The 21,973-nt window shown below is 37.5% G+C and overlaps 3 protein-coding genes and 1 long non-coding RNA gene across 4 annotated transcripts; 3 read left to right on the forward strand and 1 right to left on the reverse strand.

The window, feature by feature from the left end:
• The first annotated feature begins 6,754 nt into the window (after positions 1 to 6,754).
• LOC112189645 lies at positions 6,755 to 8,579 on the forward strand. Its single transcript, XM_024328992.2, has 3 exons — positions 6,755 to 6,899; positions 6,986 to 7,370; positions 7,833 to 8,579. Exons 1-3 carry the CDS (start codon positions 6,840 to 6,842, stop codon positions 8,354 to 8,356), a joined length of 969 nt encoding a protein of 322 aa, XP_024184760.1. The 5' UTR covers positions 6,755 to 6,839; the 3' UTR covers positions 8,357 to 8,579.
• Positions 8,580 to 10,355: 1,776 nt separating this feature from the next.
• LOC112188848 (transcription termination factor MTERF2, chloroplastic) lies at positions 10,356 to 14,903 on the forward strand. The gene is made up of 7 exons (XM_024328076.2): positions 10,356 to 11,063; positions 11,978 to 12,115; positions 12,252 to 12,494; positions 13,007 to 13,120; positions 13,225 to 13,407; positions 13,688 to 13,905; positions 14,414 to 14,903. Exons 1-7 carry the CDS (start codon positions 10,497 to 10,499, stop codon positions 14,754 to 14,756), a joined length of 1,806 nt encoding a protein of 601 aa, XP_024183844.1. The 5' UTR covers positions 10,356 to 10,496; the 3' UTR covers positions 14,757 to 14,903.
• A 1,656-nt stretch (positions 14,904 to 16,559) lies between these two features.
• On the forward strand, positions 16,560 to 17,799 carry LOC112185865. The gene is made up of 3 exons (XM_024324185.2): positions 16,560 to 16,701; positions 17,027 to 17,124; positions 17,264 to 17,799. Exons 1-3 carry the CDS (start codon positions 16,604 to 16,606, stop codon positions 17,773 to 17,775), a joined length of 708 nt encoding a protein of 235 aa, XP_024179953.1. The 5' UTR covers positions 16,560 to 16,603; the 3' UTR covers positions 17,776 to 17,799.
• Positions 17,800 to 18,313: 514 nt separating this feature from the next.
• On the reverse strand, positions 18,314 to 21,461 carry LOC121051846. Its single transcript, XR_005807186.1, has 4 exons — positions 21,325 to 21,461; positions 20,575 to 20,653; positions 19,452 to 19,659; positions 18,314 to 18,511 (listed from the first exon to the last, which is right to left on the reverse strand). It is a non-coding gene; the product is annotated as an uncharacterized LOC121051846 (long non-coding RNA).
• Between the last annotated feature and the right edge of the window lie 512 nt (positions 21,462 to 21,973).

The raw sequence follows: 21,973 nt of genomic DNA on the forward strand, positions 1-21,973 counted from the left end.
GACATGGTAACCGCCGAAAAGGCACAACAATAAAGGGATATGCACATTTTTTGGACAGAAAGGTGTATGCACATTCAATTAACATTACCAGGGGATAGGCTTGAGCGTTTGTGTCTTCTTAAGCTCACCATTGTTCATTCCAAACCTGATACAGATTGCTCAGGTTACTCGTTTGATACAAGCAGACATAATGATGTAAAAAAAAAAAAAATTGACTTCAAGTGACCAGGAAACACATGTTTATTAGAACAGTTGAGAGTTGAGACTATTATACAATGCTGGACATATGGATATGCAGGACTTCAAGAACAGTTTGTGTTTACCGTTCATTAACTGAATTTGTAAGTAGTATGCTGAAGGTTAAAGGATCATCTAATGAAAGTAGCCACCAGGAGAAAATACCACCAACTAGTCATTTAATGTAAAAGTGTATTTCTATTTCATTTCATACCCCGGCCACAAGATTATCTAAGTGAGAGCTGAAAAATGAGCTATTAGGAACGTATGCCTAGAAGTATATGCGGTTATGAGAAGCCATACTGACAATATAAGTGACTCAGAATTCTCACATTAGTAGGAAGAGAACTATAGGAAAAAAATAAAAATAAAGGAAGCTTACCAACTTCCCCATAATCAGAGGCTCATGGTTCTGATGAGATTACTTGCAAAATTACACAACTAGTTCGCAGAAACATATATCAGAATTTCAATTCGTTGATCAAAGGATATCACAGTTTATACCAACACAAACATATTCCAAATAGTTGTCATCCTCGAAGACCGGTAATAGCTTTCTATGTTCCCAGAACAATTGGGTAACGAGCATATTAGATCAGATATTACCTACTAAGTCTTAATCTACACTACAGGTTATGACTCTTTACATCTCACTCAGCACAGTAGCACAGTGTTTGCGACTCTATGAACATATATGCCTTTACACAACCGGGTGAAACCTGCACATATATGAAACCATGATTTTTAAACTTGAAAAACCGAACTTTAGGTGTCTAATCTATGCAAATGTTGTGCTTTCATTTTAGTTTAAGGAAAGTCAGTGTGGCTGTATGACTTACATCATACAGTGCATCCCCAGTCACCTCATCTGGTTGGGGGTAATTTCTGCTGTGGAGTCACACTTGAATGTTCCACCATGCTTCTTGTTTCCAGAGCGACTGATATTCATTGAAACCTCCTGGCTCTCGGAATTTGAGTAACTGAATGAAACTGCAGGTCAAGAGTAATATGAACAGATTAAATCTCTAAACAAGCATAAAACAGTTATTAGAGAAATTGCTCAACATTCGAATAATTGCTCAACATTGTTTAAGAAACAAAGGATTCTTATAATTTTTTTATTACTAAACTAACACTCACCAGCAGCCCGAGTTATGAAGCACAATTAATAGTACTCTCATCATACTCATTTGCAGCATCCTCAACAAATTCCTTCTCATTACCCCAAGCTGTCAGGGTATTCCTCCCTGATTTTTGAAATCAACAGAGTCCCCATACCAGATCCGGTTCCTCCACCAAGCGAATGGCACACCTGAAACCCTACAATACAAACAACCAAACCCTAAGCACACCAATCCAAACAAGAAGACCACAAAAAGAGAAAGAGAAAGTTCAGTAAGGAATTTGATCGAATACACAATCCAGGAAGCTCAGTGTTGAAAAAGTTGGCTGTCAATCTCATTCCACTCCCCCGTCTCCTGCAAAATCGACAAGTAGCAAGAAGTAATCAACACACCATTACACAATCCAGGAATAGGAAATTGGATTAATCTATAGCCAAATTTCTTCGCGCATTGTCTATGTGCCTAATTCTAACAAGTGTGTGAATCCAGTAGCGAAGTTAAAGCCACACCAGAAATTGAACATAAACAAGTTGAAATCTCTGTTGAAGAAAATCAAACTATTCGTGTTGAAGCATGAGATTAGGAGGTTAGGGAAGTTGAAGTACCTGAGAGTCAACGTATCTGTGACCGGTGAGACTCTTAATAGCATTGGCGATGTCGTCGTGGTTGAGTTTAGCTTCGTCTGCGAGAGCGCGTGGGCGACTGGGAGGGAGAGTACTCGGGCGAGTGTGACGGAGACGGCGAGAGCGAGTGGGAGGGCTGGACCGGGTTGGTGACGGTGACGGCAGCGGTGGCGTTTTCGTTGTCCAAGACTACAAGAGGGCTTCGAGGTCGTAATTGTGGAATTCGAGGAAGAAGAGGGCTTCTTGTTTGGAGGCGGAGGTGATCTCGCAGAAGGAGGTGATGATGGCGTCGTTTTGGGGGCTCGATTCTTGAGCTTCGGCTTCCATAGTGTTCCTCTTCTTCTTCTTCTTCACTCTTTTGATCGGATTCTTGAGCTTCGGCCATGGTTGCAGACTTGCAGATCGAGATTGAGAGAGCTTTCACGAGAGATTGGGGTTTCGCACAGAGATAGGGAGAGAGGATGGTGAGAGAGATCCAAATAGACTTAGGGTTTGTGAGAGAGGATTGAGAGTGGACTGAGATTTAGGGTGTGTGAGTGTGTCTGAGAGGGGAGTTTCATCAGTTTGTTTTGTCGAGAGAGTTTCAAGAGTGTGGGAGGTTTAATTAAACTTCAAATAAATTCTAAAGTGACTCACACAACACAAACCCAACAAACCGTTGTAAGAGTGCACTACAAAAATCAAAATGCCAAACACATGGAGGGAAATATACCGCGCCCATAGCATTTTGGCTTAAAATGTTGCCGCCTATATTCCAACTTCACACAACAGAAAAGTATAACTTCTGTTGTCTAATTTCTACAACTTGCACTAGGTTTACCTTGCGGAAGACATTCAAGCAAGCTTCCTCAAAATTTGGCATCCAGTTTTCAATCACACAACGGAAATCTTAAGCACCGTTGTATCAAGTAGCTGAAATTTTAGATTTCAAGAGGCAACCAAGACTCGAGAGTGGAGGGAAATCTGCCGCTCAATTTTTAAGGCTCAGACGACGGACCATGCTTAATTCCGTTATGTAATGTAGTTCCGATAAAAAAGTTATCACTTTGTTGGCATTCACACAACAGAATATAATCAGCACCGTTGTATGATAAAAATGACTTCAACACACAACAGATGATTTGTGTTCCGTTGTGTGATTAGTGTTGTGTGATTAACTTTTTGTAGTAGTGAAACAAGCCTGCAAGTAAGGACGTGCCTATGAGAGGACGTAGCGCCACCCTACACGGAGGTAGGCATTGCGCCAACACCAATGAGAGTGGCACTCTGGCGTTACAGGCCATGGCCCCAGCTAGGATGCGTGGGAGGCCAGTAGGTTCGAAGGACACTTTGGCACATTTTACTCCTTTGATCATCAAGACTCAAAATCCGTCTCATGAGAATCTTCCGGGTTAGGGTTATCGTTCGGGGACGCCTCAATGTCAGAACCTATTCCTGAGAATATAGAGCTCTATGAAAATTACACTAGTATACTTGAAACGTAGGATAGAAACTCCATCATAATTAATGATGTAGTTGCGCATGAGTTTGTTGAGTCAGATGATATCAAACCACGCTCCGTTAATGAATGAATGCCAACGTAGAGAGATTTAGCCTAATGGAAAGATGCGTTCCAGGTTAAGATGGATTCTCTAACAAAGAGGAAGGTTTTCGAGCTAGTGATGCCAACACCTCCTAACATAAAACATGTTGACTAATGGATCTTTGTTAGAAAGCGTAGTGAGAAAAAGAGATGGTAATCTCTCCTTCTGGCGCAAGGCTTCTCATAAAACGCCCTGAAATTGACTACGATGAGACATATTCTCTAGTAATGGATGTCATTGCACTCCACTACCCTGTCAGTTTGGTAGTTTCCGAATAACTGAACATGCAGCTTACAAATGTGGTCACTACGTATCTCTATAGGGATCTAGATACGGAATATACATGAAGGTTCATGGTGAACTTCATTTACCCAAGTTAAGTGGCTCTAGACCATGGAGCGCGTTTACAAAGAGGTTGAAACGCTCACTAAAGTGACTACTTGATTGGGAAGGGATATGCCCACGCGTTTCTATAACAAGTTTCATATTCTATCGCGGTTCATGTTGGACATGATCTTCATTAGAAGCCCTTAAAGAGTTAAGGAAAACCGCTGAACACTTGAAATCCGAAGTTTGAGATGAAGGATTTTGGGAGAACATGATTTTGTCTCGGTTTGGAACTTGAGCATCGTTTCGATAAATGCTTAGGCATTTTGATAAGGTCAAGCCTTCAAGCACCCCCATGATCGTTCGTAGTCTTGATTCTGAAAATGATCCTATTCGTCGAAAGGATGATGACGGAGATGTGCTAGAGGCAGAAGTGCCTTACTTAGTATAATAGGCGCATTATTATACTTATCCCAATGCACAAGACCAGACATCTCTTATGTTGTGAACTTGTTAGCTAAGATATAGCTCTGCGCCAACGCGACGCCATTAGATTTGTGTAAAAGATATCTTTCAGTACTTGAGATGTACGATTGGTATGGGCTTGTTCTATCCCTACAAAGAGAAGATGGATTCGGACCCATCACACATCAGAAACGCCGCCAACGCTAGCCTGCGTTCTCTATCCCCATCCTAAAATGATATAAGTGTTTTGGAAGGTTTTGCTGATATTGGGTACCTCTCTGACCCACACAAAGGTCACTCCCAAACTGGTTAAGTGTTCACCATGGGAAAAGACCGTGATATCTTGGAGGTCTACAGAACATACCGTAGTCGCTATATCTTCGAACAATGCAGAGATCATTGCTCTTCATGAAATGGTTCGTGAATGAATATGGATTAGATATATAATTACGCATGTTCGAACAATTGTGGTTTGAAGTCTACCACAGATGAGCTTACGAGCATTTAGGATAATGCTGCTTGTTTTGAACAAATGAGGCAAGCCTACATCAAAAGCGACAACACCAAGCATAATCAGCAACAACAGACTCTCCTCAAATACCAAAGTGAACTAGGTTCGATATGAGGATAATGTGGCAGACTTGTTTACTAAGTCATTGCCTAAATCCATGTTCGAGAAACATGTGGCAAGAATTGGCTTGCGGAAATTATATGAACTCCCATGATCGTAGTCATCAGGAGGAGACGCAGACATCAGGGGGAGATGTCTACATGTTCACCTCGAAACGTGAAGGGTGTATTATGCTCTTTTTCCCCTTCGACCGAGATTATTTTTGTCCCACTAGGTTTTTGTTACTCGGCAAGGTTTTTAACGAGGCAACGAGAGAAGCACCGCGTTTGGGCAACACAAGGGGGAGAGTTTGTGTTTGGCCCAAACTCTAGGTTACTTGACCATGGTAATAGGGTTAAATTAGAAGGATCTAGATTCTTATTCAATGTACGATTACTTTCCTTGTATGATTGAGATTCTATACATTGTAATCCTCTATATAAAGAGGCCCTTATTATCAATGAGAATACACAGCGATTTTCTCTCAATTTCAGTTTCTCTACAACAAATATTCTAATTAAATTGTTAATTTTTTAGCACTATTGTAGTGTTCAACAGCATCAAAGTTTGGCCTCCCAGTGGGCCTATGTTTTTTTATTTTGGTTTATTTTATTTTATTTTAATTTAATTGTTTTTCTTTTAGAATTTTTATTTTTGGAGCAGGAATTCGTAGGTACTCAAGTTTGAGTAATGTCGTCAACTCGTCAAGAATACCTGCACTTCTTGTGCGCCTTAAATTTTCACTGGTTGTGTTGGGTAGGTTTGGATGTGCCTTTTGCCTTTAAAAATGTTGAATTATTTAGGTAATAACTTTTTTGACATCTCCATAGGGGTAAAGTCATTATGTGTAATTTCGCTGATCCATACATGAGTTGACATAATTATTAAAAATAAATAAAAAATCAAAGTGAAAAAGGGTATTGCTGTTTTTTTTTTTTGGCTCAAAAAGAGGGATAAGAGAGGCAAAGAAACCTGCTTACCACCCCATGTTAATAAAGAAAAAATAGATACAAAAAGAGGGGGACGAAGCAAAGACCTCCACAGTTTGATGTGGTTCACCTTAGCTTCTTCTATTGATGTTAAAATAAGCGTAGTAGGGTCGTCCCTTAGCCAAGGCAATTAAGGCGGTCGTCTTTAGGGCTTAGGCTTTTAAGATTGACAAACTTATTATCCTAATATGAAATATGAATTTAGAAAATCATCACATAGATATGATAATCTAAAGAAGTTTAATACTTTAATTTAACAAAGCTCAAAGTTTTCACCTTTCTTTATTAAGCAATATAAAATAATTAAAAATAAATAAAGTTTTCTCTTCATATTATCGATGCATTTAGTTAAACATGTGAATTTAGTTCATGAACAACTTAAAATTTCTCATCTATTCTGCTCTAGTCTCTGCCTATCTCTTATCTCTCAATTGGTAATATTGTTTCTTTTCTTTTTTCTATATTTGAAACATAATAGATAGATTTCTTATGAAGAGTTAAGAATGTCTTTCTAATATTTCGCCTCTCACCTCGTTTCATACCGGGACTGCCTTATTCTATAGATAAGTGATAAGTTCCTCCTTTTTAGAGCTGTTTACTGATAACTCGGATTAAATACTTCGAGTTGTTCAGATAAAATCCCCTTTGCGGTGAACTGAAGAAATTTAAAACGTGGCACTTTCAAAAGGGGTGGATGTGTCATCTTTTCCGGACACGTGTCTAGTGGAAGTATCAATTATGTTCATCATTTATATTTCTATATAAAAACTCAAAGTAACCGATTCACGTACTTTTCACTTTCTTTTCAACTAGAAGGACCCTAGTCACCCTACAACGTTCTATCTTAACCTAGAGAGTTCAGAAGCAACGCAAAAGGAACAATGGGACAAGGCCAAGAAGTATTCAAGACCAAAACTGAGGATGTCCAAGTTGAAATCCAGGTAATTTCTTTCCCTGTTTAATAGGAAATATATTTAAAGACATAGTAAAAGTTTTTATGAATCACCAATCACTCTTGGATTTGCAGGAGAGGGGGGAAATATTCTTCTTTTACAGGCCAAAGGTGAACAAAGAAGAGGCTCACAGTCCAGACGATGTGCAACGTTTTTACATAGTTTTGAGGCCAGAGTCTGGTGAGAGATCAATCGAAGAGAAGCAAGACCCAGATTCAGGAAAGGAAGGGGCAAAGAGGAAGGGATCAGATTCTGGGGATGAAGGAGGTTCTGGTGGTAGTGAAGGTGAAGGTGGACATGGGAAGCAGGAGGTGAACATTGAGAAGCAACCATTGCTGAGGTTCATAGTGATGGGAAGGAAAAGCCTTCCTGATCCAAGCAAGAAGAGTAGACCTTATTGGGGCTTTGTGGAGTTGGTCACCACAAATATAGATGATGTCAAGTCTTCCCTGCAAGGAGGTATGTATTTTGCCTTCATACAATTTTCATTGAAGTAATGTGTTAGGATTGTAGTTGGGAAAGAGGATGAGAAAAGGAATTAGGTTTAGGATTGGTTAGACTTCGATCACCACCAGTCTAATAGGAAATGCGAGACTCAACCAAATTTGCTGACCCAAATGATGTTAGATAACCAAGAAAGAAAAAATTGATGTGATGACAAGTGTCCGAGTTGGCTGTGTTCCATCATTCGGTACCCAAATTTGTCTTGGGTAGTAGTGTCCGATTTGAACAATCTGTTTCCTCCTATAAATAATGAACAAATGAGATATTAACACACCATTAATTGTTTAAATATTGCAATACTGCAATCTTGACCAAACAACTATGTAACAATCAACTTAATGTACACACATGGCAAGAGTAAGTTCGATTTGTAATATGTTACGAGTAACAATATTAATCATAATCTTTCTATAACAGAGGAGCATGATACTAAAACCAGAGGACACAGACATACAACAGCAGCAAGGGCACTTGGAGAAGGCATTTATCGCATTCTCAGGCATAAAGAGGGAAAGAAGAAACCCCACACTCATTTGATCTACAAGCTTGAGTTTCCACCTGAAGACGAGTGCAATAAGCCTCAGGAGTCACTAAACATTAAGCATGAAGGCTCATTTCATATTCAAATAAAGAACCCAGAGCAACATGGCAGCAGTACTTCACAGTACAGAGGGATGCAGAGCAAGCGCAGGGCAGTGTTTCCTGCTCACTTACAAGGCCAATTCGGGAAGCTACGGTTCCACCCGGCTGATCCACCAGACTTTTTGAACTACGAAGGTTGTGAATTCTTGCTCATATCGGCTTCGGATCATATAGAGGAGGAGTTGGGGTTAGAGCTTCAAACTGAGGAGGTGGAAGCTGATGAATCGTGTTCTGATTTGATCAAGACTTTTGGGGAGACTGCATCTACTACTCCTCTTCTGAAAGGCACTTGGGTTTGAAAACCCACTGCTCGAGTGCCCCCTTTTTGTTTCCATTGTAAATATGTTTCCTTTCACCACTACGAAATGGTCTGTAGTGTTTTTATGCAATTAGCTTTTTTAGGTTACGTTGTGTGGATATTGGGCTCTACTTTGTAGAGTTGTAGAAGTACCTAGTGTGCTGTTTGTGAATGTATTAGAAGCAAGTATCTTTTATGCAGTTTTTGAAAGTAAGAAACAAGTACCTTTGGTGTAATTTGTGCATGTAACTCAGTCTACAAGGTGAAATCTCATCGACAAAGTGATGGACCATGAATATTGTGAAGTAGAAGTATTGTAGACGGAAGGTACCATATAGCTCAAGTATCTTACCAAGCAAAACTCGAGCCAAGAATTGGTATAAGTGTTTGAAGATGCTGGCACAGCCATAACCAAAAAGAAATTGGCATCCAACTATACAGGGGATCAAGCAGACTTCGAGTCCACAAGATAAAGATACCATATGGCTCAAATTTTATTTAATCAAGCAATACTCCAGCGAAGAGTTGGTGGCATGGCCATAACTAGAAGGCATCCATACTGGAGGACTTTGAGTCCACTGAAAAAACACATGTCTAAACGCGCACAGCCTTTGGACAGGAATGCTACGAGTAATTTGATAGTCTCTAAGACACCGAATGTATCTCTTGTTGGAGAGGAAATATCTCATATTGGAAAAGTGACAAATAAAATATAACTTATAAGTAAGTGGATCTTATCCAATTATATCGAGGCCTTTTGTGATTAAAACTCAACACTTATCGGGTGGTTAAGTTGGGACAATATCTGTACAATGGTGGGCTACGGGCCACGCTTGTCGTTGTTTAACATGGTATCAGAGCCGGTCTCTCTTCAATAAGTCATCATCATGGACCCGGATATGAGTTCATTCATTAATTGATTCACCAATCTCCTCTCCAATCATGGACCTAGTTTGGGTTCATTAAATTGGCCATCGGAAGTTTCCGATTGATTTATTGTCAAGTGTCTGATGTGGGCCTTGGATTGTTATGTGATTGGTCAAGTCTCTAATGTGGAACTTGTGACCCGATTTCCAATGTGGAATCGGGTTTGTCAATTAATTCCACGTGCATACCTAGAGCTAGGTTGCACGTGAGGGGACGTGTTGGAGAGAAAATATCTCACATTGGAAAAGTAACAAATAAAATATAACTTATAAGTGGATGGATCTAACCCAATTGTATCGATGCCTTTTGTGATTAAAACCCAACACTTATTGGGTGGTTAAGTTTGCACAATATCGGTACAATAGTGGGATACATGTCACGCTTGTCGCTGTTTAACATCTCTTTTTTAGTTTTTAATGTCATATTATACAAAAACTTTCACTGAGAAGGATGATAATGTAAGCAACACATAACAAACACACTGGACGTTGAGATTCATTTTTACACATAGTTTTGTGGGTGAAATGATTAGATTGACAAAAAATGCTTACTTTTTTTTTTTTTTAACATTAAAAATATTTATATAGCCCGCTATTTCCTCAAAAGACGGCATCCTTAAATTTCAAAAAACTTGTTCTCATATTATACAAAAGCTTTCACTGAGAAGGATGATAATGTAAGCAACACATAACAAACACACTGGACGTTGAGATTCATTTGTACACATGGTTTTGTGGGTGAAATGATTAGATTGACAGAAAATGCTTACTATTTTTTATATTTTTTTAACATTAAAAATATTTACTATAGTCCGCTATTTCCTCAAAAGACGGCATCCTTAAATTTCACAAAACTTGTTCGTCCAAATATACTCATCGAAAAACCATTTTCATGTATTTTTTTATCTTAATGTTTTATTTTTAGTACTTTACTCCAATGAGTCCGATCTGTTAAATAATAATTTTCTGGTACCCCCCAACTTCAGTACCAAAATTTTGTCCAAAAATAAAAACTTCACTACCAAAAACACACAAAATAAAATTATTCAAAGAGGGAGCAATTTTATTTGTTTCTTGTCTCCTTGCTTCCCCTCACACTGGCTATAGCTCAGTTTGGGTTTTCAGGGTTTAACACCGTATCCCATTCACAACACATTTATAGGGTTTAAGAAAGACTTCATCTTTCTCAATGTATTGAGTATCACACCTCCAATTATGTCCTCCCCCAAATTCCTCTCAATCCCCACAACTCTCACCTTAACTATCAACTTATCCTCATCCCTAAACCCACCCAGAACCCCATCCTTCTTCCCAAACCCCACATTAACTCTCAGACTCCACCTTACCCAAAACCCCAAGAACCCATTTTTCCACACCCCCTCCAAAACCCATCTCCACCTTCACCATCCCCTTCTCGCCGCACCACCCAGCAGCCCTGCGCCCCCGCCGGACCACCAATCGGAGCAAGTCTTGGCTGCCCAAGAAGCTATCTTGGAGTTTCTTCAAGAACTTGGGGTTTCTGAGGAGGAAGCAATCTTTGTTTCTTCAAATTCGCCTAGATATATGCGGGTGTTGGTGGATGGGGTCCAGGAGTTGGATGAGCTTGGGGTGTGGAGAGAGCAGTTGGTTGGGTTTAAAGAGAAGGTCAAGTATTTGGCTAAGGAGAAAGGTGACAATGGCAAGGTTGCGTTTTTGGAGAGTGTGGTTGGGTTGGGTCTATCTTCGGCTATGAATATTGCAAGGCATTCGTCGGCAGAGACACTACCTGGGCTCATTGACAAGGTAAGGGAGTTGCATTTCTATCTTCTTCTCTCTTTTTTCGAATATTTTAGTTGACCATTTGTGAGAAAATTGTTTAATGGAAGTTGGTTTAGATGATGGTGTGCTAGTAGTTACTTTGTTTAAGTGTTACATTTCTTATTGAATGCTTGGCTTGTGTAATAGAAATTTGTTATTTGGACAAGTTTTGATAAATTGTAATGGCTAAAATTGATGGGATATAGGACTTTTAGTAATTAGTAACTGTATGGACACTAAGCATTCATGGGGATTTGCCCTGGTAAGAGATGATAGGTCTTATGATATCCTATTCTACGATAAATTTTCTGTGCGTACTTGGATTAAGAGGATGGAGAGTGGTGAAGAAACATTCTTGCTATAGAAGGCAGAGGAAGGCTAGAGTTACCTATGATATCCACTATTCAGTGATGACATATCCTCCAGTTTTGACACTGTTCTCTTACTGTCACTCACTATGGCCAGTCCTGCACTATACAAATATAGTTGTAGATTTTACCCAGGGATTTAATGGGATGGATATAAAATAAAACGGCAACCCTTTTCCTTTAATTTACAAAGGCCTGCATTGTTAACATTCATTGTGGTTTCTTCAATTCATGTTATGAGCTGGTGAGAGTACTGCTTATGAGAAAGCATAGGAGACAAATGGCATATAAGATGATGTTACAAGCTTTGCTGTTCTTTTTTGGCATAGCACATCAAAATCCTTAAGATAGTATTTGTGAATTTTGATTTCCATAATGAAGATGAACTAGAACGCTGTAAAAATGGCCATCTTATGAAAGGGACAAGGGTGAGGCACTTGGTATTGATTCCCTATCTTGTATGAATGTAGAATTCAAACTATTCTTAAGATCTGTTGCAGAATTGTCTCTTATTTTGCATTTGGCTTATAGGTTAAGTATGTGAAGGAAATATTCTTTTCTGGCAGTAATGATGGGGGACTCATTGGAAAAAATGCTCGTCGTATGATGATGCACCTATCAATTCCTATTGATGAAGACCTGCAACTAACCTTATCCTTCTTTGAAAAGGTCTGGTATGTCTGTTGCAACTCTTATAAACGTTGAATGTAAAGCTGCAAGTTAATTTTATTTTTTTCGTTATTTAGAGATTCATTTTCTGTGTACATTTGTGTATTTTGATGATTTCATTCATTTTATGCTATAGATTGCGGCTAGGCGTGGAGGTCTGGACATGTTGGGTTCGGAAGATGCTACTTTTCGTTATTTGATTGAATCATTTCCACGGCTTCTATTGTTGTCCTTGGAGCGTCACATGACCCCTGTGGTTGAATATCTTGAAAATATGGGAGTCCGCAGAGAAAGCATGAGAACCATATTTTTGTTATTTCCACCGGTTATATTTTGCAACATTAAAGTCATTACAGCGAGAGTGCGTGCTTTTAAAGAGGTACAGTATTGTGTTTATGTTTCTCTCTAATCTATGCACGAAACATTTGTACTGTATATAACTTCTAACATGCAGTCATCAAGATCTGGTTTATCTGCAGGGGAGGTGATTTTTGTACTCCATTGTGCTGTTGCACTCTTGTACTTAACTTTAATGCTTTCCTACACCCTTCAGTTGTTTACCATAGCATAAAAATGGAATGCAAAAGTCACCTTGTTTTCTGCAGTAGTATACTCTAAAACATGTGATCTCTCTCTCGCTATATGATTGTGTTGTTCTAGCTTCCTCTTCCCTAGCTTGGACATATTGTCAACTTTTGGAATTTTGAAATTTCATGAGCTACTACGCAGATTACATTGTCTCTTATTCTTTGCTTCTATATATGTTAATAGTATTGTGAGGATAGAGTTAAACATTGTCATCTTCGTGATATTGACCAAGAATGGATTTCATGACATCATGGAGATACATTTTCTACTCTGTTGAGCATTCCTTTATGTATTGTTTTGCAGTTTGGTCTGGAGGATAAAGATGTTGGCAGAATGTTGATTAAATATCCATGGATTCTATCTACAAGCATTCACGAGAACTTCAAGGAGGTTCTTTCTTTCTTTGATTTAGAAAAGGTAGTCTCCAATTATAGTTTTGCACTGCTGGCCTAGTATTTCCAAAACAAATGATGATTAATATTTGGTTAAATTAACCAATGAGGATTTATGATTCATGACAGGTCCCAAAAGCGAATGTTGGCTGCGCAATCCGAAGCTGGCCTCATATCTTGGGTTGTTCGACTAGCACTCTAAAAGTGATGGTTGAACAGATTGATGAATTGGGTATTGCAAACAAGAAGTTGGGTCAGGTGATCTCTAGAAGTCCTCAGCTACTATTACGGAAACCTAAAGAATTTCTTCAGGTGGGTAACTTTTTAGTTTATTCAAATTTTCACATAAATGGTGAAGAATTGAGTAAGCAAATCCTAAATTGCAACTTCTGCTTGTAGTATATATGTCATAACATACCCTGTCCAATCAAATTACCATCATTTCAAGTTGATCCCGCAGTAGAGACTTATGAGTCTCATCCAAAGCACAACATCTGCAGACTTTACAGTGTTTCTGTGAAGGATTTGCAAACCATGTACATGTGTGAAAGTTTCTTGAGTTCATCTTAATCGTCTTTACTGCTTTATGCAGGTAGTTTCATTCATGGAAGGTCTAGGATTTGATAAAGAAACTGTTGGGACCATACTTGGTCGCTGTCCTGAAATATTTGCTGCCAGCATTGAGAGAACACTTAAGAGAAAGCTGGATTTCCTTGCAAGTATTGGTGTTTCAAAAGTTCACCTTCCTCGGGTTATCAAAAAGTACCCGGAGCTTCTTGTGTCTGACACTGACAGAACTTTGCTTCCTCGGTAATGCTCTTTTCCTTTAATATTTGCGGTCAGTTAATATAAAATTCTCTTGTTCTTTGTGAATAACTGGACCCTTACCTTCAACTCAAAATCATTGTCGTGGTAGACAATACAATTGTACTTTTCCTGCCATTTCAATTTCAAGGGACTGATATGATTGAAAAATGTTTTATATGATAAACCAAATGATTCTGATTTCCAGCAAGTACACGATGTCTTGACTCAAGTGTGTATTGGAATCAAATTTTGATTTAAGCAATTGATAATTATAACTTCCTAGCTCATGTTTGCCACATGCACAATTTGCTTAGATTGCATATTGGAAGGGCAAGAATGATAGAGTTTTGAATTTAAATTTCTTTCACGAATTCCAAAGTGCACTGTACTCCAATAAACCTAGCAGTATGTAACTATATGATAGAAAAGTCGAGTTTTCAGGGGGGCAGATCAAAATGTAAGTCAAATTCTGTGTAATCTTATATACTGGTGTGGGGTATTTGGTGTGCAGGGTGAAGTACCTGATGAAGAAAGGGCTGTCACAGAGGGATATTGCGTTCATGGTCCGCAGATTTTCTCCTTTACTTGGGTACAGCATCGAAGAGGTTTTGCGACCAAAGCTTGAGTTCCTCTTAAACACCATGGAGAAGCCAATAACTGAAGTGGTGGACTATCCGAGATACTTCAGTTATTCATTAGAAAAGAAGATAAAACCAAGGTACTTGGTGCTAAAGGGAAAAAATATCACGTGTAGCTTAAAGGATATGTTGGCTAAAAACGATGAAGAATTCGCTCTTGAGTTTATGAGTGGTGAAAATATGCTCGTCACATCTCCTTCGCTTACACAGCAATGAAGTGAAGGGAGAGTTGCTCCTAGATTTAGATTGTAAATAATAAACCTCATATTTAGTCAGAGTTCTGATTCACTTTTGTTGTAATGCTCAATGTATAGCTGTAATGTTTCAGTGATATTTTTTCTTTTTATACGAAAAGTAAAAGAGAATTTTTAAATACACACCCTTAATTACTTAATACACACTCCATGCTTAATACACCACCCATTTAATTTCTCATTCTAATATTTTACTAAATACACAACCCAAAGTACCTAAAATATCCTTAATCTAAAAAATCATGAAATATCCTACTTTTTTACTATATTAGGGTTATTATTTAATGCGATTAGTATATTCTATTATATTGACGTTTTGTAAATGACCATATTGATTACTTGTGTTTGTTATTAAAAAATACATAAAGATTTATTATTGTTCACTTTAAATAGATGCATATAAATAGGTTTTTTGTTATTTGAGCTCACATCCACCAAACACCATGTTAATCAAGTATAAAATTATGAGTTGAACATTCAACCAAAACTATATCAGTAGTTTCTCCATAGTAGCGAAACAAAAAAGTTGTCATTAGAGGGAGCAAACAAATTAACAATTACAAATTTTTTTCACCTGTGATGTTTTATATTAGAAAATAAATTGATTAATCATAACTCTTAGAACAAAGAAGGAAGTTAACTAAAAAATGGGAGTAAAGTGATATGTTTTAAAAATATTTAATGCCATTGATTTTGAAATTCTAAATATTATGGTTTCTAACCTCATTTAATTACAATTTATTTAAGGAAAAATTAAATTAGATAGTTTCTAACTTTATTCTTGTATTAAATTGGAAAGCTATGTATAGAAATTTTTTGTGTTTATCTAATTATCTATACATAAATAGAATAATATAAGAAAAATATGACTATTTTTTTTTCTTCTAATGCATAGATGTCTGTTTTGGTCATTTAACCTACCTACAAAATCTAATTTGAAATATAAAATAATAGGGATGTGTATTAAGTGATTAGGGGTGTGTATTTAAAATTTCTCAAAGTAAAATTACAAACTGGAAATTTCATTGATCTTTTCACGGGAAAAAAAAAGATAAAAGAAAAAAAAAACTTGTGGTCATAAAAAAAAATTTAAAAACTACGGGATCCCAAGTCCGACCTGTTGGCCCAGTTCGACCGTTAACCGTTTCTCACTTTCTCATTATTTCTTTCAATTTGACGCGGGCAAATACTGAAATCCTTGTTCTTGGCTTTTCATCATTCAATTATATCTTGATTCAATTATATCAAGTGTTCGCAGGTCAGTACCATGATTTCTTTGATAGGTCTTGTTCCATCTTTCTTTCAAAATGCTTTAGGGGTAAACACGTACAGAGAGATAGATCTTCTTCTTCCTTTTTAGTTTTTGGTTTTAACAAACCATGAAAGAAAGAAGGAAAGAGAAACCGTAAAACTGAGAGGAACTCAGATGATCATTCCATGAAAAATCTTGGGTTCAGCCTAAAAGGATCATTTGATTGGTCTTATCACTTTCGAATGACTCAAGTGCCTTGAATGATAAATCGTGGTCTCCTTCTGCATAAGGATTTTATAATTAGTTCGTATCATCACTTTCTCTGACCAACATGGCTATTGGTTTTGTGATCTTTATCTTTTCTCCGTTTGCATATAAAAACATAAACATTGGCATCTGTATTTGGTATTTCTAGTCTTACTATCTAGTATATTGCACAGGAAAACAGTAGGTTAATAATATTAACAGGGAAGAGACTTCGACTTCTTTTGCAGAGCGATTGACATTTGGGAAGGAATTGGCTGCAGTAAACACAGTGTTAAGAACTTCCTCTTGCAATGGGGATTGTCATCAGTAAAGCTACGGATGGGCTCGGCGACCTGCTTGAAAAAACATTTTTGTCTCCATTTAAGACTATGTTTGATGGATCATGCCAGTAAGTCCTACTTCTTTACACTCGACGCATGTTATCTCATATTAGTTTGTTGTATTGATGCAATTGATTTTAAGTGACATCGCCATTGATATGAAATTTCTTCATTTCTAGCTTTCATGTATTCATATGATCATATCCAACTAGAGAAGATGTGATGGCATGTTGCGCCTTCCCAGTTTTATGCACATATGTTCCATCGGATGCATCTCCATTGTTGTGTTGATGCACCGATGTGAAAGTACTTTCCGTCTCCATTTATATAAAATAGCTAGGTTTTGTTTCTAGCGGTTGTACTAATATTAGTATGAAATGTTTGATTCTGCAGGGAGTGTTCAGGACCTTGGGATTTGGTTTGTTTCATTGAGCATCTATGCGTCTCCAATCTGTTGAAACTGCTGATGATCCTGGTCCTTTGTTACATAAGTAAATATCGGCTCCTTGGGTTTATCTTATTTTTCACTATGATGTTTTGGTTTTTTGGATTAGCCTTGGAAGTGTCACTGATATTAGCTTCGTTTGGAGAATGGTTGATGTGTTTCTTAATATCTTCTCTTTTTTTCAGCATTACTATTCTTCTATTTAGTGTTCAAGTTGGGGATCTTCCAATGCATTGGAAAAAGCCTCTGTAAAATGTGCTGGGCTGCATGTGAGACATATTGGTTTGCGCTACATGATATTTGTAGTTTCGTGTGGTACAAGTTGAGGAACACTAAGAGGGTAAACCGTCGTCGCCGACGCCATCTCCGCCACCACCAATTTCGAGACATTGAACAAGGCTACAGTTCAAGTGGGGATAATGAGTTGTGGGACAATTATCGTAATCTTAATGTTAGTAGAAAGCGAAAGTCACTCAGCAGGAGAAGAAAAGATAGGGTGCAGAGCTCTGTTAACCGTTCGAGTAGGCATGGCACTCGCAGCCACCATCATCGTCATGTAAGGTTAAAGTCTAGGAGTATGTCTGTTCGCGTTACGGGCAGATCTCAAAGACTAAAAAGCTCGAGACGTGTGAAAATAAGCAAGGTAACAAATGTTCGAAGGAAAACCAGAACTTCTAAGAGGAGGAGGCTTAGGTGATTGTCAATGATTCTGAAATTAGTTTTATTACTTTGAATATACTCCTAGTAGTGAATTGACCTGTTAGCTGTAGTTTGTGATAGAGATAGCAATTGTTGAACGTAAGAAATTCCAATTGTTGCAGATGAAATGCGAGTATTGTATTGATTCATGAGGCACAGAAGGTAAATCTGCTTTTTGGAAGGTAATACACTACAACAAAATTGGTCTTTTACGGCGCACAGACAATTTTACGGCACAAAGAAGCATGTCGTAAAAGACAAATTTCTCTTGTGACACACGTAATGTGCGCCGTAAAAGACATTTTTTGGGCATCGTAAAACACTCTTTTGTGCGCCGTGAAAGATGTTTTACAACTTTTATTGTGTCATAAAAAAACCATTTTGCGTGTCGTAAAATACCATTTTGCTCGTCTTAAATGGCTGTTTTGCTTGTCGTAAATGACCATTTTGCGTGTTGTAAAAGATGTCTTCATTCACACTTCTAATAAACAATACTTTTAATTAAACCATTTCATTCAACATAGTAAACAAAAACATTCATATAGTTTATTATATCAATTAAATAAATATTATAAAATCATAGTATAATTAAACTAGTTTTCAAATATAGAACATACTAGCTAGATTAGAATTGTCTTTAGATTGATTACATGAGTACTTGAAGAGGCTGACTATAGCTTGATATGATGCCCCATGCCAACCATTTCTCATAATGAAGTCGTATATCATAGAGCCTACAAAAACAAGCAATGACAAGCATCAGTGAAGTTGGCCCTTCAATCAGTTCAAAGAGCAAAGTAACTGAACACTAAGCTATTCACCTACAGGAAAGAGCAAAGTAACTTGCAGATTTACCATTGCACCATGTAAACATACAATTTAATATTTATAGGAAAAGAAATAGTAGAAAAACAAGACAAGCAAAGGAACTCTTAAGAGAAAACTAAATGGTCCCTGAATTCATATGATTTACTCTTAGCAGGTAAAAAGGGCAGCCGAAAATCTATGAACTTCAGAAAGTCTATGAAATTGAGACATTATTGTGAAGTAAGAGCTCGTATAATCTTAACCTACTTTTCAACAAGAAATTTCTTCAAACAGCTCAAAAGGGCAGCTCTACAACAACTTCACATTCTCATCTTAATTTGGGATGCAAGATTTATAACAATGGACTAATTTTCATCATCCCTGGAACATCAAAACGAGCCTTCTAGTATGGCAAATGAACCCTTGAACCTAATCTACTACACCAGCTATTCTGTAAGACCATCTAAAGATGTATTAATGTACCTCAATGGACAGCCGAATTTACCTTGATGTATTTAACAGGCCATGTATTAATGCACATGGGTTGCTTTCTTCCACAACTGAGAACATAAATATAGAGCTTCTGTCTAACTTTAGCAAAATATAAAAGCATCTGAAGCTCACACTAATCATCTGAGCACTATCAGAGACCACATGGGTATCTCAATAAAATCAAAAAGTGATTCTGGAGTGTAAACTATGTTTCTCAAGTTGAGCTTCCTGAAGTTTCTTAGGTTATGCATGCGACCTTTGATATCATATTTAAAGTGTGCATGGTTGTATATCTACTATCTAATATCAGCTTTGTTGCCAAATTTAAAATGTATAAGAGAAAGGTGACTGAATACAAATGGTTATGAAACTTACATGAGTCGCCACTCGCCAGCATAAAGAAAGAGAGATTAGCCCATGCAGATTCAGCAAGGATGCCAGAAGCCCTTATAATCAGTGTTAACAAGGAGCAGGTTTGAAGAACCCTCAGCACGTACTGAATTATAAACAAAAAGTTCAAGGACTTTGCAACACTGTAGGTTCTGGAGTCATTTAGATTGAGAACTACAGAAAAAACTAGCACCTGGACAGGACAGATAAGAGCAGGATAAGTTTATGAGTCCACAATTATAGCCAAAACTATAGAAGGCTACCAGTTCATATCACCAAGAGCTATCACTTTGGGACTTTTGCCATCTGAGATGTTATTTTGTGAGCGTGCATCAGTACTTAAGCTAAGGAAGGCCACTGATTTCAAAAATCTCAAAGATGCTGAAAAACAAGCTCCGACATGTTTTTGAGTTTTTTCTTCAGCATTCTCTTCTAATCACAGCTCTGATTTAGTCTCAAACACAATACAAATTTTCAGAGTAAAATATATGGAATTTGATGCTCATTATTTTACTATAAAGAAAGCTGTAAAAGGGTAACTCAACTTCAATATATCCTCTACGGATCAGTATACAGACATCATGACATAGGGGTTAAAAACTCTCCTCTTTTTCAACATCATTGCTACAATCTAATGCTTGGAAACCCAGCATCAGGTCCTATACTAATTGACCAGAACCAGCCCTCAATTCACCATTGTGGATGTTGCTACAAGTTATTAGGATACTTGATTATATATGCCTTGCATATAAAATTAACCCTACAATCACAATCAATAGAGACGAAATTCACTACATTCAACCTCAGACCCTGCTCTAGCACCTCAATCTGACACTACACCACTGCCAATTATGTATTCAACCAAATGACTAATAATTATTTGTTAACCACTATACACTAATAGCTAGTTTACACATTAATAGTACGACTCATTGAGACCACTATTGAAGATATTTCTGTGACGTAGACTGGCCAATAGCTATAGGCTATAGGACAACATTATGCGGCAATTATACGAGGTACTGGGTGCTAATCAAGAAAGCTCAAGACACAAACTTCAAATATCAGAACTTATAGGATACTAAATTATATAAACCATTTCCGTTACCTGAGCAGCAAGAGTGTGAAGAAAAGTCCAAGTGGCTCCTCTGACCCCTTTTTTTCGTCACAGCAGCAGCCAATTTCCCCTGAATACAAAACATTATTAAAAGTATAGCAATGAAGCAACTAACTTTACAAAACATTATTAAAATTAGAGCAATGAAGCAACTAACTTTACAGCTGACACAAGTCCCCATCACATTGCTATGGAATCACAAGTTGAGATAATGAAACCTCGACATTATCCGCAAACACGTCTCATAGGATTAGCTATCCTGATAATGAATTTTCGGAACCACTCTTTTCGCATACAAACTGCGAAAGTCAGAGAGCAAAATCACCGATGCAAATAAATTTTTGTCATCTCTCTCAGGACTTTTATCAAACAGCAGGTATGCACAACTTGCTAACCCGGAAAAACCAACAAAAGCTACAAAACTCAGATTGTGAACGAGCGTGGTTACCTTGTTGATGAGATATTGGGGTTGGAGATTAACCACATATATGAATTTCATCACACTCAAAAACAACTTCAACTTGAAAATGAATTTTCAGCTTAAATTTCCTCAATTAACAACAAAACAGAAACCGAAAACCAAAACTCGAAGCCATAACTTGGCCTTCACTTAGTTCACCAAGCATTCCACACAATCAAACCCTAATCGAACCGCAAAATCAACAAGAAATTCAAAACGAGCTGGAATTCGAAATGAAAAGGTGAATCAACAAAATGCAGGAGAGAAAACCTAGTGATTACCGAGAGAGAGAGAGAGAGAGAGAGAAACTGGTTCGCGCCTTCTTCTTTTGGTCCTGAGCTCAAGGTTTTGGAGGATTTTACTTCGAGGGGAAAACGAGCTGAGGGATTTCAATTTGAAATCAGATCCCTCTTTTTTGTTTTTGTGTTTTTAATAACTTTTTTTAATATACTTTAATATAAAAAAATTAATATTTTATAACTCATTTACGGCACGCTAGAAAAGTGAGTTGTAAAAGACAAGTAAAATAACTCATTTACGGCACGCCGTTAATAGATAACTAAATTTATAGCACACATAAGATGCACGCCGTGAATGATCCAAATAAACAAATTCTGACGGCACACATGAGATGCGCTGTAAAAGACTGATTTTGCTGTAATGTAAGTTATTCTTTGTTGATTTGCATCAATTTACGTGAATGGGAAATCATGTGCATGTTTCATATATTCGTACTGCATAACATGAGATCTAATTGTTCTTCTTCGGACTTGTACGTGCGTACAGTTGACATATATGATTCACATTGTCACTGACATTATACATATGCATCTGATATGCAAATTTTTATCTAACATAGTGAAAGTCTCATAAATGCTGTAAGTGTGACAAAGTTTCATTATTTTACCATTTCATATTGCTCCATCAAAG

The sequence above is a fragment of the Rosa chinensis genome, chromosome 2, assembly GCF_002994745.2.
Source record: "Rosa chinensis cultivar Old Blush chromosome 2, RchiOBHm-V2, whole genome shotgun sequence".
NCBI classification, from domain to species: Eukaryota; Viridiplantae; Streptophyta; class Magnoliopsida; order Rosales; family Rosaceae; genus Rosa; species Rosa chinensis.